The 23,335-nt window shown below is 43.1% G+C and overlaps 1 protein-coding gene across 2 annotated transcripts; it reads right to left on the minus strand.

Moving 5' to 3' along the window:
* Positions 1-18,720: 18,720 nt before the first annotated feature.
* On the minus strand, positions 18,721-23,156 carry mmachc (metabolism of cobalamin associated C). 2 transcript variants are annotated; one of them, XM_079506410.1, is made up of 6 exons: positions 22,748-22,869; positions 22,523-22,641; positions 21,511-21,708; positions 21,270-21,422; positions 20,829-21,005; positions 18,721-20,530 (listed from the first exon to the last, which is right to left on the minus strand). In XM_079506410.1, the coding sequence occupies exons 2-6, from the start codon at positions 22,574-22,576 to the stop codon at positions 20,342-20,344; spliced, it is 771 nt and encodes a 256-aa protein (XP_079362536.1). In that variant the 5' UTR covers positions 22,577-22,641; positions 22,748-22,869; the 3' UTR covers positions 18,721-20,341. The 2 variants fall into 2 exon arrangements, with proteins under 2 accessions (XP_079362536.1, XP_079362535.1); XM_079506409.1 differs by lacking the exons at positions 22,523-22,641; positions 22,748-22,869 and adding an exon at positions 23,026-23,156.
* Positions 23,157-23,335: the final 179 nt, after the last annotated feature.

A 23,335-nucleotide genomic window follows, 5' to 3' on the forward strand; every position in this document is an offset into this window, starting at 1 on the left:
CAACTGCAGCCCAAGATTACTTTAAGTAATATTTTGATACCAATACGTTTGTAGGCCTTCTTTTACTCAGGTAAATGTTGAATTCCAGTGTTTCTACATTGCAGTAGTATCGATCATTTTAAGGGCCACTTCACCCTCTGTTGTCTACTACAAATAATATTAACATTGAGTGACCGCGTTTCTTACAGTGGTGAAATGTCCCTTTAACTCATTCTGGACAGGAACCCCTCTTGGGGTTCTGTACAGTATGTACAGTATTCAAAAATTTTAAATATTTGATACTGCTATATAAATATTTGAAGTTTTTCAGAAAACTTAAAGATGGAGTGCCATGATTTTTTCCACCCTAAAACATGATCATCAAGTCTTGCTGTTATATAAGGAGGAAGAATTCTTTCAAAATGTCGTTTTTATGTGTGCACGCCCACCAGTTCATTAAGTATGCCTGATTTGCCTGGTGGGTGGTGATGGGTGGTGATCCACCTGAACTGAAGCCACACCCACAGCTGTTGTTGTATGATAAAGGGGGAGGGGTTAGTGGAAGGGCTGATAGTGTGATGTCCCTAAATACAAAGAGAAGACATCATTACACTTAACCACACCAAGGGGTCTAATGAAGCACTGTCACCTCTTAAACATGAAAAATTGGAAAAAGTACAAAAATCACGGCACTCCATCTTTAAGTCAGGATTTAGAAGGGGTTTATAGAATCGGCCTCAGTCATAAAACATTTGAATGCTTTTGCCACCACCGCTAAGTGGGCAGCCATAATTGGTCTGTTTGATAGTACAACTAAAATGTTCCCATAAAAGTTAGCGGAGAAGGTTGTGGTTTCAAGTGCCGTTCTTGCCGAATGTTTTAATATTCACAAGCTGATGGAAAAATTGGAGAAGGCTTTCATATTACTCAGCACAGGTTTCATGTGTAATGAGAGAGCATATGAATACATTAGGTATGGAATGACCTGCTATGACAAGCAATTTCATTTCAAACACAGTTTAGGCACCTGTGGGACAGAGCAAATTAGCATTTTTAAATAGGGATTATAATGGGCCAGGCCACGTCGTGTGTGTGTGTGTGTGTGTGTGTGTGTGTGTGTGTGTGTGTGTGTGTGTGTGTGTGTGTGTGTGTGTGTGTGTGTGTGTGTGCGTGCGTGCGTGCGCATGCATGCGCGCGTGTGTGTGTGTGTGTGTGTGTGTGTGTGTGTGTGTGTGTGTGTGTGCACATGCGTGCGCGTGTGCGTGTGCGTGTGTGTGTGTGCGTGTGCGTGTGTGTGTGTGTGTGTGTGTACATGCGCACAAGGGCTCAGGGTGGCAAAACATCAGCTTCAAACTCACTTACCACATCACAATGATTATTGCAGTCTGGAGTGAAAACCACATTGACTCCTATTATAGTTTATTCGCTTTGCATATTTCATTCAAGTACATGTCTCTGATAGAGAGATTGGAAGATATACTGAGAAATAGAGCTTGAGGTTGTGTGTGTGTGTGTGTGTGTGTGTGTGTGTGTGTGTGTGTGTGTGTGTGTGTGTGTGTGTGTGTGTGTGTGTGTGTGTGTGTGTGTGTGCACGCGTGTGCGTGCACGCGTGTGCGTGCGCGTGCATGCGTGCGGTGTGTTGGGGGGTGATGGAAGAATACATCTTTGGAGGTAACTCACTCCAGCATGCTAATCCTGTCCTTTGAGAACGCACTCACTCCATTAACAGAGAGGCCTGGAGGAGTCCTACATCATCCGTCTTCTTCCTATGAGGAGCTGAGTGGTAGAATGGTGTCTCTTTATGAAAGGTCAACAACAGCCATGCTCAGACTGACCATGGATAAATGACATGACATGAGGGTTTCCTTGACAGATAAACATGAAGCTAAAGGTAGTGGTAGAAGAAGTAGTAGCCTACTCACTTTCCTTTTTTGATAGATGTCTGGTAATTCACTTATAATTTACCGTAAGCAAAAGTACTCATTATGCAGAATGTCCCATTTCAAGTTTTCAAAATGTATACAAATCTTTTGAAATAGTGTATAGGCTATGTACGGTGCTGCGTTGCTACTTGACTATCGGGCCATGGCTCTTTAGTCGACTGGTAACGTACGTGCCTGTGGAATAGGGGTCCCGGGTTTATGGAGCCAAATAGCAGAAGCTTTGGGGTGGTAATAGCCCATGTATATATAGGGCTTACGTTTTCAAATAATTTTAGTGGAGTAAAAGAGTATTGAAAATAGGAAATTATAAATACCTCAAGTATTGAGTAAAGGCTAAATTACTTTACACCACTAAAGGCACTGTTCCCCGGCCAGTAACCAAAGAGAGGAATTTCTCTGAAACTGTCATGATTCAGGGCTTATGCAATGACACGCTAAGTCCATGCCATGGGCTTTGTATCAGAACAGAGGGAAATCTTATTTAATTGACAGCAAATTGATTTGGATATCCTCCCTGAAGGCACGCACATCTCTTTTCACATGTCCACCCCGTGAAGGTCAACCACAAAATGGTGTCCCCTGGAGCTTTGGATTTATTGCACGTCCAAGGACACTTGACCAAGACAGACGGGCTCATACCCTTATCTTGCAGCCAGTTAGTCTGAGTTAGAATTAAGGCTTCTCACTGCCCTGACACTTTGGTCTGGTGGATCTGACAGCGAAAGACAGTGATTGCGTCCTGCAGGACACCTGTAGGTTAAACAATACATTTAATATAATTTATTTATGTTTGGTTGATTCTGTCTATATGGAAAATGGGCATTTTTGTTTTAATTTTGTAGGCTACCTTTACATTGAAAGCCAGCTGTGCAAAGGCAGTGTGTGTGAACCGTGTGGAAGATGCAATTATCACACAGTTTTCAACTGCAGCCCAAGATTATAATAACTCAAGTCTAGGGATCAAGCATTAAAAAAGTTAAACCCATATCTATTGCAATACGATCTACAATAGCATATGGAATAAAACAAACTGAAGATATTGTGGCTTTATTTAATCCCTTTGAATTCAAGTATGCCACTACAGTACACTATCACTAGTAATACATTATTGAGTGGATTTATATTTCTTTAGTCAGTCAACTCAAAATGTTGCAATAGCAGGCTGCCTTTGTGTGTACGGTGTGTATTATTACTTCTGCTGTCTGCTGAAAGAAAGCATAAAACTGTTAAAGGTCAGCATACTCAGAGGGAAGATAATTCGACAATGTGGATAGAAGACAGAACTGTAATAATAAAGGCTTTAATATTGGTTTTAGTTTGTCGAGCTTGAATTGATAAGATCCCTGTGAAGAGCAGAGGTTCTGATCTGTTCTTTTATTTTCTTCATGTTCAATTCATTCTGTCTCACAGGCTTGTTGGGAAGTACTATATGTTCACCTCACTCTCTCTCTCTCTCTCTCCACCTCTCTCTCATTCTGTCTTTTACACACGCACGCACGCACGCACGCACGCACGCACGCACGCACGCACGCACGCACGCACACTGCTGTCAAAAATCTGATCGATAAAGAAGTTTACTTTCTTGGCCAACAAAAGGAGACCCATGTGGAGGAGAGGAAACACTGTTGTATTTCTCTCTCCACCCCCCCCCCCCACCCCCCCCCACCCCACACACACACACACACACACACACACACACACACACACACACACACACACACACACACACACACACACACACACACACACACACACACACACACACACACACACACACACACACTTCTTCAACTCTTTTATCCAGGATCCAATTTTATATTGATCCAAAAAATATACTGTAGCTTTTTATAGCTGCAGCCTCCAGAATGGTATATCGAATCTCCTCTTTACAACACTCTCTCTCTCTGTCTCTCTCTCCCCCCTCTGTCTCTATCTCTCTCTCTACCCGCCCCTCTCTCTCTCTCTCTCGCTCGCTCTCTGTCTCTCTCTCTCCACACCCCCTTGGTCTTGCCATCTCTCTCTTAACCCAGCTTTTGGGAAGCTTCCAACTATTTAAGAGCATCAACATATTCACAAAACGATACTGTACTTCTAACTGTTCGTGCCATGCAATTTGTGCACTCACAACACAGTATAATTGTCCAAGGGATTCATTATTGTTGTTGTTGTTGTTATTGTTGATGTTATTATTATCTTTTCTTATGAAAGAGGGACAGAAGGAAAAATGAGGGGAAACGGAGAGCGGCGCTGTGCGCCAGAGGTGCAGTATGCACTTTCAGGCTGTGTTTTTGCTGAGTCAGGAAAGCCCTCTTGGTGAGCGAGAACAGGAAACTTCACAGAGAGAGTGTTGCAGAATGGTATTTGCATATTCCACACCCACATAGCCCCCCCCCACACACACACACACACACACACACACAGTGTATATTCCCTATACAGGAATCCCAGCTGGCTCAGCTGAGGGTTTTGCAGGTGGATCATACCATATGGCCAAAGTCCTGAAATGTGCAAAAATGAAAAGGTCCTGCAAAGCGGTGCAGCATGCAGTGTGCGTGCGTACGTGTGCTTGCCTTGCATGTGTGCGTGTATGTGTGAGCTTGTGTGGGAGAGTGTTCATGTTTGTGTGCGTGTAAATAAGTGTGTGTGTGTGTGTGTGTGTGTGTGTGTGTATGTGTGTGTCTGTGTGTGTGTGTGTGTGTGTGTGTGTGTGTGTGTGTGTGTGTGTGTGTGTGTCTGTCTGTGTGTATCAAACTCAGAATAGCATCAATAAGGCCATCCATCACCTCAAACACACTAGTCACTATGGCCAGGCTCCGTGGGACACAGAGCTCAACCCTCTGAGAGAACGGATGGCCATGTGAGGAGGCATGTGCCCCCAGCATAGGCGTATAGGGGTTACTGTGTTGAATTTGAGTTATTCAAGTATAAATTATGCTTTAGAGAGAGGGTGAACCAGCATATCGTTGCTGTCGGGAGGAAACAACCTAAGTCCATTTTTGAGGGTTTAGATTATTATAAATTTGTTGCATGAATCAGTGCTATTGAACACCTTTTACGTGTGTGTTGGTTAAAAATGTTGAACCAACAATGGAAAGTATTAAAAAGCGCTTCGGACAAAACCTCTTAACTCCATTGGACCCTCTAACTGTCTGCTAAAGCAACTAACTCCACCACCTCTCCCCCTCTCATGCAAGTAATTGACAATATATAAAGTCACGACACCAACTTTGATGAGGCAGTATTGCTTTGTTTTCAAAATATAAAGTTGTCTTCATTTCCTCTGAAAAATGAACATTTTGTGGTTCGGTGGTTTCTTCCCAACAGCAGAGATATTATGGTCACTGATGGGTGTCCAAAACTGTGACTTTTTAGGAAATGGAAAAAATTATCTCTGTTCCAATGGATCCAATTTTTTGTCACAGTAATGTCTTTCATTGGTTCAACGTTATAAAGCCCAAAGACCCAGTCAAAATTTTGACAGTTGGATTTGGACAAATCCGTCTCAAGACATCACCCGTTTTGCCATCTTGGGAATGACAATTTGTTGCATTTCTAAGTCCCCAGACGTATCTGTAGGTGCAGAGACTAGTTTAGGCAGGGCTTATCATCGGTGCTTATTGACCACTCACTGTAGTAGTAATAAGCAGGAAGGTTCTTAAACCCCCTGAAGGACTGCAAGTCTCCTCCTAAGGTATACCGTGCCAATGTTACTCTGCTACACATTGATGACAGGGCTTTCCTCAGTTCCTCCATGCTGCTTTCAAAGTGAAGACTATTGCACAAGTGCTCACTCACATGTGGGCATAAAGCGCTACGGGGAAACGCTGACTGACAACCACCCACAGCAGGCACGTTTTTCACTTTGCAATACAAGCACATTTATTAGCTGAAGTTTAACAAAAGTGGGGAGGGGAAAGCAACCAAACAGCCATAACACCATTTTTCCCCGGAGTGGGGTTTTTCCCAACAGGTATAGGCTAATTTGAGTTCAAAGCACACACTGAGGAGAGACTTTACAGCATTAGTAGCCCTGCAGGGCAGATCAGACCACGGCTGTCAGTGCTTTGCTAATTAGACCCCAGATGTCATAATTTACAAGCTGATAAAATAATGTGAACAGGCACATATCTACCTTAAATCAGCTGACCCAGGGCTTAGCACTGTCCTTGGTGCTGAAATCTCTCCTCAACCCTCTGCTCACCTCAGTGGCTATGCTTGTACCAGGCCCAAATTGACCCTCCCCGCCACACGCACGCACGCACGCACGCACGCACGCACGCACGCACGCACGCACGCACGCACACACGTTGTCCAACATGACACTTCATTCGACCTTTTCATACTATTCATTTACTGCACAGCTTGCTGTCACTACCCTACCCATCATTGTGTCTACCAGTACTGTATGATTGATACATCATACTGTTCATACCCATCATTGTGTCTACCAGTACTGTATGATTGATACATCATACTGTTCATAGAAGCTCCTGCAATGAAGAGAGGTCATCCCATTCCATCTCAGGTAATATGAACAGGGAAGTCCAATATGTCTCTCTGCTCATCAAACCTGTAGTGACTGTAGTGTACACCATATAGTCATCCAATGAATATTGGACAGTTACATTCAGTAACATTATTCCCTTCAACAACATGAGGTTGAATTGTACATGCCGAAGCCCTGCCTGGATAATGAATCTCTAATACTTTGTGGGATCTGCCGAGAGCAGTGCATGTGCGGATATTTTCGGTTCCTTCTGAACAGTTTTTTTCATCCTGCACCCGTCAAATCTCCAGATGTGATGTGTGCATTACCTTGAACTGACTTCAATAACACAAACATCCCACAGGCGCTGGCAAAACAAGTCAACGTGCACTTCAAGTGTGCACACTGAACACACCCACACACCTACACACAGGCACGCACACACACACACACACACACACACACACACACACACACACACACACACACACACACACACACACACACACACACACACACACACACACACACACACACACACACACACACACACACACACACACATAGAGGGGTGGGGTGGAGTGCAGGATGGGGCGGATGGGAGGTGAACACAGACAGTGCTGCATTTGCAATGGAAAAGAAAGCAAAAAGGAACTCTATAGAAAATCCGCTCTTCAGAGGGCAGATCTCCACCAGGCCTGCTACCCAAGGCTGTGTGAGTGTTACACTACCGATGGTGCAGTGGCGCCCGGCAGAAGTGAAAGCTGTCATATTCACCAATAAGAGACCACACCTCTATACTTAAGTTTAACAGTTTATTGAAACGTAATTAGATGAATGGAACGGGTTGAGGAACCCAAGGTAGGGTGAATGGGTGATTGTGGATGGGGAGTGGCTAATGAGTGAAGGTGGGTGGTGATTGAGAACGGGGAGTGGCCATGATAAGCTGCATACAACTTCATTTATTGAAGGCAATTACAGGCAGAATGGATTATTACAAACTTGTTTGACAGTCATTGTCACATCACTCACAAGACCTTTTGTGACTAATTTGATGGGGGATCCTTGGTCTACTGGCATTGGCAGTGTCCAGCGGTAGCGCTTCACAAATCACACAAATGCACAGTCGGACACACATAAAAACACACATACACAGACGGGCGGACGAAAAAGCCAAAAAGCCAATTCTCTGCTAAACTTCCTTCTCTTGCCTTCCTTTGTCTTTGTTAGATTATTTGTGTTCTTTCAGGATTATTTTACAATAAGGCACATACATAATAGCTTTTATTCTCTACCACAGTGGAAGTGGGACCATTCTTTTTCAGAGTAAGAATTGTAAAATGAGAGAAAGAGTAATGTGTGACGTGGCCAATGTTCCTTACAGTAGTATACAGGGGATGGGGATCGAATGTTTCCTCGCAGTCAGAGCCAAGTTTCCAAGGAGGCTGATTTAGTATGTATTGGCAGCTGTGAATCAATGCTTTATGCTTGCTTATAAATTAGCTCTGTGGTACCGTGCATGGCTCCTTAACCCTGCGTCGTAACAGGCAGGTGAAGGATGGAGCTAATTGCGATCATTCCGCAGGCCCTGAGTCAGAGGCAGCAAGCACTGATACTGTAGCACTCCTCCTTTTTCCTATACTACATTTCACTACACATTATTACTACATACATTATAACTACATGTATAATGGAGAACTAATTTAATCAACACCATTTTGGTTATGACTGTGGTTCAGAATGATTACTTTGAGTTGTGTGTGTGTAATTGCTGACGTCTTAATTGCGTGGCAGGCTGGCAGCAGAGAGCATCTTGGGAAACTGTGAACTAGACAAGTTGGATGTAGTCAAGAGGCCGGATGATGGCGGATCTTGCTCTTGCCACATCAGCAAACTCACCAGACACCACAAATATCTGCAGAACACAAAATCAAAAATCTTCAGAATCTTCCTTTCTGAAGTGGGGACGGGTTGGGGGAAGGCCTCTGAGCCTAGGTGAGTCTTTGGTGAATCTTTGGTAAAAACAAACTATGTATCCCCCTCCTATACCACTGCATAAGAGCTGATATTCTGCCGGAGCAGCTGTTTCCGTAGTGTTGATATCAAAGGGTTAATGTATCGTTTCTAACTTCCCAGAGGATTGAAGCTAATCTCAAATGGTGGATTATGTAATGGGACCCTTAGCCCAGGCTAATCCTTCTTTCCTGCCATACTGTTCTTTGATGACAGCCTTAGCATAATTTATATTTATTTTCTCATCGTACGACTGGGAAAAGCCAGTTATTTTCAGTATATAAATTAGGTGGGATTGATATGGTGTCAAGGTGAATGTTGCTACCAGATTGCTCCTGCGAGAAACTGGAATAATTGTGGACAATTTCATTATCAGAAGATGTGACAAATCGCTGGCCAAAAGGACAGATGCAGCAGAGTGCTTGTATAATTAGACAGTCTTTATCCATTATCCGCTATATGGATCTGAAATTGAATGTCTGACCATCATTCATGTTTACCCACTCATGCATGCTGACCCATGTCACACACACATCTGTGTGTGCGTGCGTGCGTGCGTGTGTGTGCGTGCGTGAGTGCTGTGCTGTGCGTGGGAAAAGCACGCACACATTTTGGTGGTCAAATGCGGAAGTGCAAACGAGCGCTCAATGTTAAAGCCCATAGACATATATAAAGGCTAGATGGCTCAAGGCGGAGTCTCTGACGTAGTTCACCCGGCGGCCATCTTGCTTCGGGACTACACTACAGTATGTTCGATGGCAGCTCCAAAACAAAAACAGTCATAACTCACTCAAATCTTGACGGATTTACAAACAAAATTGAGCAAGTTATGGTTATTTAAAAGTACCGTACTTGCCCCATAGACACAATGTTAAAGCCCAGTTGCATGGGGTTTCCCGGTCATGAATCCACGGGTCCGCCCGCAGTTCACACTCTAACCACTAGGGCCGAGTGCTTCAACGCTGGAGAGCCTCACTGGGGGCTTGGGGGGTGGGGAAGGGGTCTAATGCCAGGAAGAGAGGAGAAAGGAATGGGAGGGAGCGGACTCCGATTATCTCATTATCAGACTCAGCCAGGCGATTAAACTGGAAATCCCTCCACAATAAACTCAACACACGCACACTCGCACAGCCACACACACACACACACACACACACACACACACACACACACACACACACACACACACACACACACACACACACACACACACACACACACTCAATAAACAGTACTATCCTTGGAATAGCTTCACTATCTTTTCCTCTTCATATAGCTCTCATTCTCTTGAATCTCACTCTCACACTCTCTTACACACGTATCTGCAGTGGCCGGTGTCAAGTCGGTCGGACCCATGGTTGTCCAGAACCGGATCTGGACAGGGCCACTGCCCATGGTCCATATATGGAGCTGGCCTGTTCTGACATTATTCTGACGTCTGCATAGACTCCATATTTGGGCATGCCTGACAAAGAACTCCATATGGGCATAAAAGGGACACAGACATATAATATCTGGGTTGGGCAAATTCAACACACGTGTTCCACACCACCGCAGGGGGTGCAGTGGCCGGTGTCGAGTCGGTCGGACCCACGGTTATCCAGAACCGCCCCAAAAGGCCTCTGCCCGGGATCTGGACAGGGCCCCTGACCATGGTCCATATGGAGCTGGCCTGTTCTGACATGATGTCTGCATAGACTCCATATTTGGGCATGCCTGACAAAGAACTCCATATATGGGCATAAAAGGGACACAGACATAATATCTGGGTGGGGCATGTATTTCCAACTTGCATCGTTCCAAGTAGGCCAGTGCCCAACGGGCACCGCTGTAGAGGCTCCAATGCATAATATCTGGGTGGGGCATGCATTTCCAACTTGCATCGTTCCAAGTAGGCCAGTGCCCAACGGGCACCGCTGTAGAGGCTCCAATGCATAATATCTGGGCGGGGCATGCATTTCCAACTTGCATCGTTCCAAGTAGGCCAGTGGCCATGCGGGCACCGCTGTAGAGACCACACGGGCACCGCTCTGGTAATCCTAAATGCACATATGTTGAACAATGATAACATGTACTGCCCATTTTAGTAAATCGAAGGGCATGAACATTCAGACAGACAGTTAACCAACACACACACACACACACACACACACACACACACACACACACACACACACACACACACACACACACACACACACACACACACACACACGCTGAGAACAAGCCTTATGAGAGATAAACCCTCTCTGATTCTCCCCCTCACATTTATATGTGCGGGCGTGCGTGTAACCCTTCCCTGTTGCTGGTGAGTTGTTGGCTTTTCCCCTCTTCTCCAGTTAACTGATGTCTGTGGGCGGATAACACCGCTTCACTGATCCACAACTCATGGAATACTATACTCATCTCTCTGAATCACTCTGTGTCTGTGTCTGTCTCTCTTTCTTTCTATTTTCTCTTTCTGTTTACTTCTTGGTTCCTCTTTCCATTTCTTTTCTCTATGCATGTATGTGCATTTATTTCATTCATTCACTCTCTCTATCTCCAAGAGGTTTTCTTCTTTCTCTCTCTATTTCCCTGTGAGTGTGTGTGTGTGTGTGTGTGTGTGTGTGTGTACTGTAGGCTACATCTGTCTCTCCCCCAAAGAACATGTGTCTAGAGGAGGAACCACTGCAGCACTGCGTATACTATGCACAATACAATAGATGTCCACACTGATGGGTCTCTTTCCCACAGCTGTTTCACCCAGCAACACTCAGAACTGAAGACGTCGTTCACACCGCCTTCCGTAACACTTTTTTTCTAAACTAATTTTCATTTACGAGCTGTGGCCCCGTGCCAGGATTGATTGGATTTATATGCCTCGCTCTATAGCTCCATTTGTCACTTTACCGTTCAATGCAGTTTTTACGGAAACTTACCTACAGTATATGGTAGCAGCAGCTAGTGTGCGTGCCTGAATGACAATGATGATGATAATTTGATATCGACATGCAAACTACTGCTGGTATACTGCGTGAACAGACAGCAAGAGTGCGGACAATGTGAATCCTAACAAGATGCATTAGAGCTAAGTTAACTGGTCTGGTTTCCCCAGAGCAGTGAAGACCACAGGGTACATCCCACTGTACAGATTCATGCCAAGGATTTCCTCGGCAGGCAGCAGTGGTAAGTACATGTACTCAAGTACTGTAATTAAAGTAAAAATAATTGAGTTTTTTTTTACTGTCTTCAGAATTTACAATTTTCAATTCACTTCTACTCCACTACATCTCAAAGGAAAATATTCTACTTTTATTCCACTACAATTATATGAAAAAATGTAGTTATAGTTATTAGTTACTTTGTAGATTTTGATTACCGTATTATTACAAAACACACTAACCACTTAAGCCGTATATATTTTGAAGCTTTTTTAAATTAGCAGAGCTACAAGCTCAGTGTCGCATTTTGATGCAGATACTTTTACTCAAGTACATTTTTAACTTCTACTTGTAAAAGTGTATATCTACATTGCAGTATTGATACTTTTACTTAAGTAAAACATGCGAGTACTTCTTCCATCACTGCTCAGCAGTCCTCTCAACTCAAGAAAAGCAGAGAGCTATACTCTGCCTAGCAGACCGCAAACTGCAGCCTGGAGATCATTTGTTTGAATCCAATCCTACTGAAAGAGAGGAGATGGGGGGGAAATGGAGGAGGAGAGGGCAGGGAGAAGACAGAAAGCTTGACAGAAGGAGAGAGAAGGGGCCAAATTATGATGACCTCCTTATAGCTGAAGCCCCTGTCCTTCTCATCACTCCTGACAGACCGTTCAAGACGTTTACGCATCTGTCAGATCAGTATAGCCGGGGTTCAAAAGGTCTGCTGTACCCACTGCCATACAAGGACGACTTCTGAGAGACGGAGGGGGCTGTCAGTCGCTGAGATCTTTGTACATGGCAACAAAGATTCCACCTATCAAGTGAGTTCTGTGGAAGGGCTTGCTTTCCAGGTTTTCAGTGTTGATCTAATGCTTGCTGGTTGTGTCAAATAATATTCCTGAAATAAACGCCTATTGGCAAATGGATTTCATATACTATCCTACTGACAAAGACATGTGGTTGTGTTTGTGTGTGTGTAGCCTATTATCATTTTTTTTGTAATTTATTTATACGATGGTCCACTCCATACCCTTTCGGGGATATATGAGCACCCAAAGTATTTGTACAGCAATATGTCGTGTCCTCTGTCCCGTCTTCTTTGGTAAAACCTACTTGAGTTTGCGCTCTTCTCCCTCTCTCTCCCCTCTGTGGAACACCCGTTACACAATGCTCAGCCAATAACGGTGCAGAATGACACACCTTCCAGCCAATCACAGCACGCAATATCTGACATTCCGTCCACACATTTCATCCTCACATTTTGAGGACGCAATCTATAGAATTATTAGTTAGGTTATTGAATGCATGCACCTTTTCGAAATTACGTCATGTGGCAGCCAAGTCTATGGACTTTGAATGTTTATTTAGAGCATAATTATAAATTCCCCATCACCTGGCAAGTCTATGGACTCTAATTTTTGTTCAGGGCAGTAAAAGACGCCGCAAGACGTCATCTTGCTGATATAAATACATCTTGTACATTTATTTCATTTTTCATTGACATGAGAACATCAACCTGCCCCCAAAAATATGGGCGCCCCTCACTTCACATGAGTGTGATTTTTGTATTTGTCCAAGTGTAACCAAATGTACCCTACATACAGACCCAATTGGTTACATTTGTTCAGTATGCTTTCGGAGTTAAATTAACACTCAGTATTTCACAGTGTAGATAGGCTAAGGGCGGGACTGCATTGAGAGTTGAGTTATGTGCACATGCAGTTAATGTGAATCCAGCCATTGAGAGAGAGCGAGAGAGAGAGGAGAGAGGGATAGAGAGAGAGAGAGAGAGAGAGAGAGAGAGAGAGAGAGAGAGAGAGAGAGAGAGAGAGAGAGAGAGAGAGAGAGAAGGGTAGATAGAGCAACAGAGAGAGGGGGTATAGAGATAGAGAGTATCTGTAGGAGTATAATTAACTCTGTGGTCTGCCTCTCTGCAGGCCTGCGGCACAATGCTTGGAACTGCTGAATCAGTACACAGAGAGAAGGGGATAGGAGGAGTGAGGAGAGGGATGCAGTGAGTGTGAGTGTGTGTGTGTGTGTGTGTGCGCGTGCGCTTGAGTGAGAGTTAGGAATGGGGGGAGAGAGAGAGAGAGAGAGAGAGAGAGAGAGAGAGACAGATGGATCTAAAATGAAAAGTAAAAGGGTGCATTCAGTTCAGTATATCCCATTGGGCCTCAATGGGATAATCCTGCAGTTGAAACTTATGAGAGAGGTTCTACGGAGTGGGAATGAGGGAATGTTGATAGAAATACATTTGAAAGTAATTTTAATACATGGTAATGGGAGCTCAAACAGATATTTAAACAGCTGCAGCACTTAGTGCCAGCGAGAATAAATAGTATGCACTTTCTAGTATATATGTCTTATGTATTACATACAGTATGTACTAGGCTACTAGATTCACTATAAAACTGATAAGGAAGCTAAGAGGTAGACGTCTGGCTGCATAATAGCTGACTTTGTTTTCCATGAGTGTTGAACATTTGCAGACCTTTGAAGGACAGCAGTGCAATGCAAGTCACTAACATCAAGAGAACAGTGACATCTAGAGGCAATGCAATGAATGTGAACACTGTTGAAGTTTTAATGCAGAACTACTGGTGTGAGGCTGTGAGCCCCCCCCCCACAGCCAGGCCCCAACCTCTGGAATAGAGCGTTGCAGTCCCGCCCACCTTTCATGACAACGCTAGGACCAGAAGTGAATTCCTCGTTCATTTTTCCCATAGACATTTAAAAAAGTATTTATTTAAAGACGATTACGCCATGGAAAAAGCCAACTCGAGTTGACAACAAACACAACATTTTGGGCCGAACAAATAATTACAAAGAAGAAAACCAACAAAAAAAAGTGTTGTAACCTGCCGTTTTCTGCTTCTTTCTAATTATTATCTTCTTCTTTCTAATCACAACTCGAGTTGGCTTTGTACGAGGCTTAAAAGGTCTTTAAATATATACTTTTTGAAATGTCTATGAGGAAAATGAACGGGGAATCAGCGGACTGCGACGCTCTATAGCAGCAAAATGTAAGGGCAAGTCTTACTGAACCAAGCTCTGAATATGGTAACTAGAGACATTTTAATTTATGTATGAATAATACCCTGTAGGTCAATATCTAGCTTGTTTTTAAATAATTCATTGCGTTTAATAGGGGTTTCCCCACCTAACTCGGGTAGCCATACAGTGAAAGTATCAGTTACAGCATAGCCAGAAGAGGGTCATATATGATGGGTCAGAAGGTTGAACTGTGGGTCGCTGACCCAGTGTAAAAAGACCTTAGTCACAGTTGAGGCCTGCATGGCCTCTCTTATGCTGGGAGGCAGAGACAGTGTCACATGTATAATGCATCACTGTGGGTGTCGGGTAGGCAGCAGACAGATGGAGAACAATGAACTAAAGGCTACTGGTGAGGGGGGATACACAGAGGCAAACAGACATGTGTCTAGTGAGGTATGTTGAACTAAAGGCTACTGGTGATACACAAGAGGCAAACAGACATGTGTCTAGTGAGGTATGTTGAAGTGTATGGAGTCACATCTGAACATATTGGGACAATCTGCTAAATACAAATTACAATATTATTTGTCGTTTCACCTCAGGAATTAATTTTTTTCAAAACAAACACAAATCAGTTTTAATTCTTAATTTCACAAGACGTAGAGAGACACATTTACCGCTGACGTACTATGTGGCCTCGTACAGTGTTTTTTAACCATCTCGATTTCAGTGCCTCGTGGTGGAGTGGAAATTGGAGGAGTGGCGTGGTGTCTGGAGACACCTGTGCCTCATTCTTCAATCAACCAGCCCAGTATAAAAACCTGAGATGAACACCATTTCAGCTCTTTAGGCATCTGTCACCGCCATGTGCTGAGCGTTTGCATTCATTCCTGTTTTCCAAGTCTGTCGGCTGTGTGCCAAACCGCTTATGCTTAATGCTTACGGTAACTTTAATACTGAGAGTTTAAAGTATTAAGACGAGGGAAGCTTTGTAGGGGTACGTGTTCTGCCATTTGAAGACCCTAACAGGGGCCCTCGTACAAGGTTTCTTCGACTACGCTTGCACCTCCTGGTACCACAGCACCTCTAAGGTAGGGGTGTTCGATATGGCGATAAATATCGTCGGGACGATACAATGTCTCCACGATACGGCTTTTTAGAGTTATCGTTTCCATCACGATAAATTCACTCCATCCGATGCAGTGCATGCACGTTCTATGATGTGTAATTTATACTTCTGCAGTACGACGGTTTCGTTCACCAAAAATAACAAATCTACAAGCTAACAACGCTTCGCTACTGCACCGCAATGCAATGCATTGTTTGCTTATAGATCGGGTGGGTTCTGAGCACTCCCAAAGTCCCCGCCCCTTTCTTCAGAGGGAAGCACTGCAGGAGTTTGTCTACACGCTGCGCTCCGCACAGAATAATGTGTAAAGAAAGACGAAAGAAATGGACGGGCAATTATACTCAGATGTCGAGCGAGTGGAGGTTGAGGAAGGGCTAGTTCCCAAAAAGAACTGTACAGCAGTGGTATGGAACTATTTCGGATTCTCCGTAAGGGACAAGGACCAAACGAACATTCTTTTCAAACTCCTACGGTTTCGCCGACAGCCACTTCATAGTTTGCAAAAACACACACGCTGTATGTGTGTGTGTGTGTGTGTGTGTGTGTGTACGCTTGCTGACTTGCGCTGTACACCGTCCGTCAGTCTTCTCCTCCCTTGCTCTATAATGTAGCTCCGCCAAAACTCAAGAAACGTTCATAATGACAATTTAAAGTAAATCCTACTTTATGCGATGTGCGTCCATTGATGATAGCCTACTCCTTGTAAACTGAGTCGCCACGTTCAAAAACGTATCCAGCAAACCAACTCAGCAAAACGTTATAGTATTCCATGGAAGCAGATGGGATCAACACTTGCAAACATAACATTTTAAATCCCTAATAGAGAGAGTAAAACCACAACATAAACCGGAGTGTCACTTATCTAAGGAATGACATGAGGTATTATTTTTGCCTTGAAGAGCAGTAAATTAAGGCAGAGTGTTGACAAAGCTTTGCTTTTTTTGCCTTGAAAATCATGAAAGGCAGACGTTTTGCATGGCTCTGCTCACTCAATCAAGGACCCCTAAATTAATTAATGTATTTGACTGTGGACCCCAATCTGAAAACATATTTTGTGTGTGAGCTTGTAGATCGGCTATTTTCAAGTAGCCAATCAATGACTGTATGATTAAAGTGGTTAAATAGATATTTATGATATTCATAAATTTAGGTGGGGACCTCCTGGACCCCACTTTGAGAACCAATACCATAGGGTGTAGGTTAATCACTTTTTCAAAAGTGATTATATTATATATCATATTTTGCTGCATAAATTCACATAAAACCCTGCATATTCCATCGCATAATCAATATTAAATAATAATAATATTTTTGCCCGTGTTTTTCTGGAGGGTCTACTAAATGGTATTTCTTTTAGTTTTGTGTTACATTGTACTGTAAATCACACCTGTGTGAAGTGAGGGGCGCTCTGATTGCTATGATGTGATGTAATGATGTAAAACAAACAGTGTCAAAACAAACATTAAATTCTCTTTATTGTTAATGGGATTTAATGTTTGTTAGGGACAAAACAAACATTAATTTCTCTTCATTGTCAATGGCGTTTTTAAAACAAACATTAAACCTGTATATAGGAGGGGCTAGCCCCTCAAAAACGCGCGCAAAAATATCGTGATAATATATCGTATCGTGATAATGCTTGAAAAATATCGTGATAATACTTTTGTCCATATCGCCCACCCCTACTCTAAGGCCCTAAAAACAAGGCTCCAGACTTCCCAAAACAAACTGGTCAGGCTACTACTTGGCCTCACTCCCCGAACCCACCTCACCCCTGCCCACTTTGACAGGCTGGAATGGCTTAGGGTTGACGACAGAGTACAGCACCTTGCAATGGGTCTGGTCCACAAGATTCGCTACACCACCAAGATACCCATGTACCTGTCTAAATACTTCCTTAATGTCAACGAAGTCCACACCCACAACACCAGAGGGAGTTCAACAAACCATGTGCAACCTAGATTCGGCACAAACAAGGGACTAAATTAATTTCGCTCCTATGCCACCAAAATGTGGAACGTCCTACCAACAGTCATTAAGACATGCGAATCCCTTGACTCCTTCAAAACTGCTCTCAAAGGTCACCTACGGACGGCTGCAATTCGAAACTGGCCCCCGTAAAATCTGAATGCCCCACCCACCCCTGTTCCCCCTCATGTTTCTTTTCCCTTTTTACCTCCTATGATGATTTCCTTTTGACTATATAGTTGTGTATATTCGTACGTCTCTAAATGTTTTGATGAATTGAAAATGGTGGGCCCTATTGTAAACAAGTGTAATGCTTTATGGTGTCGTCCACTCACTGTTAACAGTTTTTGTATCGAGTTGTACTTGAAATGTACTGTAATTCTGCAAACTGTTAATAAATCAATCAATCAATTTCTTTTAGACCCTTTTTGAACATGTTTGTGTTTAGTTAGGGAGTGTAGACTGTCATTTTTGTATTTGTTGGTGTAAGCCTAGTTTAGTTTTATTCCTTTTCAGGTTGATGTTTTGGAAGTTTGGCCTTGGCCACCCTGGTAGTTATACCCTTTCCCCATTTATACATTTTTATTCAGTTTCTGTAACTTCAATTTGTCAGTAATAAATGTACTTTTTCCATTACCTGTGTTGTGTGGCACGTTGTTATACATTTACTAGGAATCATTGCTTTATTTTATTTTCCATCGTGTAAGTTGTGTCTGACAACTGAGATGCACTGAGATATGTATGGCTAACCTATCGATACACATGGGCCTATATTAATTTATAACAGAATGTTTTTCACTTTTCAATTACCAAGAGATTAAAGAGAAGAGCCAGCAAGGGGATAGTAGCTTCTAGGGCTTGTGGCTCTGTCTGTCTTGTAGCTTTTAGCAAGACTTTAATGATGATTTGATTATTTAATACTTTAATAAGAGAAGATGACTGCTGCCATGCTCTCCGAGAAGAGACATGAGGTTCACAGCATGTTTGTTTTCATTTTGATCAAAATCTACATATTAAGGACTGGAGTAATCTCTATCTCCTCCAAGTCAAAAAAATTCAAATGAATGTATCAAAGTGAATTTTATTCAGTGCTTAACACAGGATAAAATACATAATCTTACCTATACCAACATAAATATTATTTATCTTACAAAAAAAGAGACTTAACTTAAGTAAATAAAATAATGCATTTTAAAGAAGCACATCCACAATTTTAATAGCCTGGCATGGCCAGACTAATATCACTGCGTAGATAATAGATATGAATCTCCCCATTTATTTTTGCTGTGGCAGATTTGTCTAGTTTCAAGGCTACAATGTTAAGTCCCTACGGCCTACACCACAGAACACTCACTGAAGGCTTTACAATGTAAAGCCATGATTTATGTAGTCTACATCAATATTGGATTTTCAAATGCGCAGTTAAGCTATTTCATGACGACATCAATCTCCAACATTAAGCGTAGCTTGTCAGTCAGATCGTTATGTATAAGATAGATACACAGCCCAGAGACCAGCTCAGTGGCCTTGTGGCTGCCCTGAGACTGGGAGGTCGGGGTTCAATCCCCGGCCGGGTCGGGGTCATACCAAAGACTCAATACCTCCCTGCTTGGCACTCAGCATCAAGGGTTGGATTGGGGGTAAGTCCCTGCGACATACTAGCATCATGTCCAGTGGGTGTACTTGTACATCAAGCTGCCTCACGCTACAGAAACAGGAGATAGGCTCCTGCCCTATGGGCCTATGGGCCTCATGGCTCGGCAAGGCTACTTACTACTACTACAGCCCAGAGGATTCATTCTCCATGGACATCCAGGTAGCAAACTATTCACAAACGCAAAGAACAGACGTGTTCTAGGAAGCCAACTAGTTAACTTGGGAGTACTTTATGTATTATTCTTATGTATCAGTAGCAGTAATGTATTATTGATAAATCAATGCCTGGGCCAGTGCCATTTCTGAAATATTATGTTTTTGACAGGATTTGCTTTATTTAGAAGTGTGTAGACTAGAGCATGTTCATGTCTTCTGTATTTGTTTTTTCCCAAGGATTTGACTGTCCTGAGGAGCAGAATGTGCCTCCAGGCAACCCCTTATAATATGGATGAATTTTGATGCATGATTTATTTTTCTTTACAAAGATCCATGTTAGTGTGTGTATGTGTGTCGATCGGTAGAGATATCTCATAATTTATGCTATACATTATTTATAATTCTTGCTATGCAATCATTATTTAGCCATCTCGTTCTGCATTGTTGCTGTCTTTATATATACCCATTACCCACATGTATTACACTGCTATTACTGTTACTTATGCCTGTATACTTGTATACTGCCCTCCCCCTCTTGTATTTATATTGTGCATTTATTTTAGACGGTGCTGTACCATTATGAAATTAAAAGATATTAGTTAGAAATGCACTGATTTGGGGCGCCCGCTGGCCTAGCGGTCCGTCACATACCACATAGGCGCATGCCTGTGACAGCGTGTCACAGGCATTGAGTCCCGATCCTGACGACCTTTGCTGTGTGTCATTCCCAGTCCCGGTCTCCCCGTTTCCTGTCTCTCTCCACTGTGTCCTATCAATAAAAGCAAAAAAGCCCCCAAAAATATGAAAAGACGAGGCCATCGATTTCATCCCATGCGTCCGTAGAGTTTCCTATAACTTCCATTATGAGTTTCCATCACCCATGTCCGTTCACCAAGAGCTGTGGCTCACAGAGGGTGTCTAGTACTAGTTGACTGTCTTTCCCTTGTAGGAAGCCCCAGGACCTGAGGAGAGCGGATCGCTGTGGAGGAGGAGTGCCAAAGTAGTCCATCTGTTTCTGGGAGTATGTCCGGGTTGGGGGAACGATGTTTCTGTAGGTCCAGTCCTTAAACAAATGAAGCAGTAGTTTAAGTTACATGTTGATTCTGACCAATTAATTACAGTCAGGTACCTCAAATAATCTGGGGTTGTACGCTGCTTACAGTATGTGTAGTAGTAACCAATGGAACAATAACAATCACAGTTTTCCCCATTGAAACATTTTCAAACGTCTCATAATTTGAGGCATAATGTATAACAACACCTTGTTTCATATTCGTATACGTATGTGACAATATAATCTATAAACCATGTCAGGTGTCAGCCCTTGGAATCTTCCAAATCTTTCACCCCAGTATCTGTACCTGCCAGCGGAGATTAAATTCCTCTAGTAGCTGTATCCTGGCTTCTCTGGATGGAACACAGTCGGGAGGAGCAGGCTGTACCAGTTCAGAGCCCACCGCCACACCTCCAAACACAAGCAGAGATCTGATGGCAAACCAGCCACCAAATTTAGGATGCACACACACTCCAAACATCTTCTGTGGAAGGGAGACAAAGACATTGTGTGAAGATACGAATGAATACAAATACAAGGAGAATAGAAAACAAAACATGAACCCACAAATGTCATAGTAAACACTAAGTCTATGTAGAATATTGAATACTTTATTAGACAGAAAATAAACTTAACTGTTGCATAAACTTTAGATTTAGAAGGCATTTGTAGAATCGGCCTCAGTCCTAGGACAGTACACTACAAGAGAAATGCCGCATGGGGCATCTCACTGAGTAGCTCTTCTTACCTTTTTCCCCCATGGGTGGTCAGTAACATCAGTCTGTTGGTAGTAGAAGGCACCTCCAGATACATGGGCAGCGGTCTGGGCTAAGAACTTAGGTTTTCTACTGGGCAGCATCTCATAGTCATAACTCACATCCACCTTCTGATCTGGAAAACACTACAAATGAGGAAAAGGTTAAACACATTACTCACTAGGTCAAAGCGTGCACGCGCACACACACACACACACGCACGCACGCACGCACCTGCAAGACAGCAGAGTTGATGTAGTGTTTGACACATTGGTCTATGGGGTCAGACACGCCATGGCAACCAACGCTTTCCATGAAGGGCAGAAAGGCTTGTTCAAACATGTCCGGGGTGCTGAGCACCACCACAGCCAAAGTGTCATCTGAGTAGGGAAGTTGGAGAGATGGGGGCAGGACTGTGTTGTACCAGCCTATCTGTGGAAAACACGCAAAAATAAAGTGAGACGTAGGAATGATTATTTTTAAGTGTTGGAGTTTGGAAGTGCTTGTCGGAAATCACTCAACGGGCCTGCGTAGTGTGCGTAGTGCGTACCACCTGTTTTGAATTTGGGCATAATGCAGGAGGCGACAGGAGGTTACGTTATTGAAAACGAGCGCTTCCAATTTCCAACACATATTATTATATAAATAATCACCTGCACAGAATTTCTTGACAGAAAGTAGCTCATAACATGTCTACAGTGGATTTTTATGAAACAAACACTTTGCAGATAGAAAGAGGATAATTCAAGCTTTTCTTACAGGTGCAATGTTGGTGAGTTAGGTTTAATGTTGTTTAATACAGTTAAGGCCAATTCATAGTCTGGATTTTCGGTGGTGAGCTGAGCTGACCACCGGAGCTGAAATAACGTTGAGCGGTGGTGAGTAAAAACAGAGAGAAGGGCTGGAGCGGTGGCGGTGGTTTGCTCTTCACCGCGGCTCGTGACGTCATGTTGTAGTTCGGTGGTCACCCCACCACCGAAAATCCAGACTATGTATGAGCCTTTAGAGCCAGGATTTTTCTGTTCGGATGTATGGGCTGTCAATGGCTGGTGTTTCAACTTTAGATTCAATATATTAAAACAAATCTAGTGTTGCAAATTGCAGCTAGGGACCCGGTCCCACAGGTTGAGAACCACTGCACTAGTCCAAGACTGGTATTGTCATCAATTGAGTCTGACATTTGTGTATCTCTGATTCTCTGTCAGTCTTGAACAACACCTCCAAATTCAAAATATTCAGAGTTTACCCCAAAGCAAAGGAAGTTGCCCTTGACACTGGGCCCTTGTGTTGTATGTTCCATCAATAAAAGGTGTAAATTTGAATCCCATCTGCGCCAGTAATACCACTGTATTCCTCAACGTGGCACTGTTGTGTGATTGAAACGAGGAAATAGTTATATTTAGGCACAAGTAGGATGCAGAATATTACAGCATATATTTTAACATCTCATCTGTGGCTTTAGGGTAATTACCTAATATTTTGAATTTGTACACATGCATGGACTAATATTTGAGGGAGTGGTCCACGGCTACACGGGAGGCATACTATGATCCGACGGAGCATTTCGACATGCGTCCGCACCTCGGCCCCGGCTACACACGTGTCTGAATCGATCAAAACAAAACATCATCGTCATCATCGTCTCATCACGGTCAATTAAGAGTTAAAGACTAGTGCATGCGTTCATTGTGCATCTTCTCACTATCGATAAAAAGCCCATCAGATGTAGTTAAAAGTGCACAACCATACCTTAAGAGGATACATTTCAAATCCAAGCTTTGCTAGAAAGTCTTTTAACAACCTCATCGTACTTTCCACATTGCCACTGGACGACGCCATTGTTGAATGTCAACACAACACAGTGTTGGATTGTGGGAAATTGAGTCTTGTACGGCATCGGTGCATACATTTTCTCCAGTAATAATAATTTTAACCCAATGCGTTAACTTATTATAACTGAGAATACAATATGGTATATTAGACGTATTGTGTAAATGTTAGACAGGCTGAGGCAATTGCATCTATAGTTTCACTGAGAACCAGAGATAACGGACCACCA

This window comes from Electrona antarctica (genome assembly GCF_951216825.1).
Source record: "Electrona antarctica genome assembly, chromosome: 7".
Classification (NCBI taxonomy): Eukaryota; Metazoa; Chordata; class Actinopteri; order Myctophiformes; family Myctophidae; genus Electrona; species Electrona antarctica.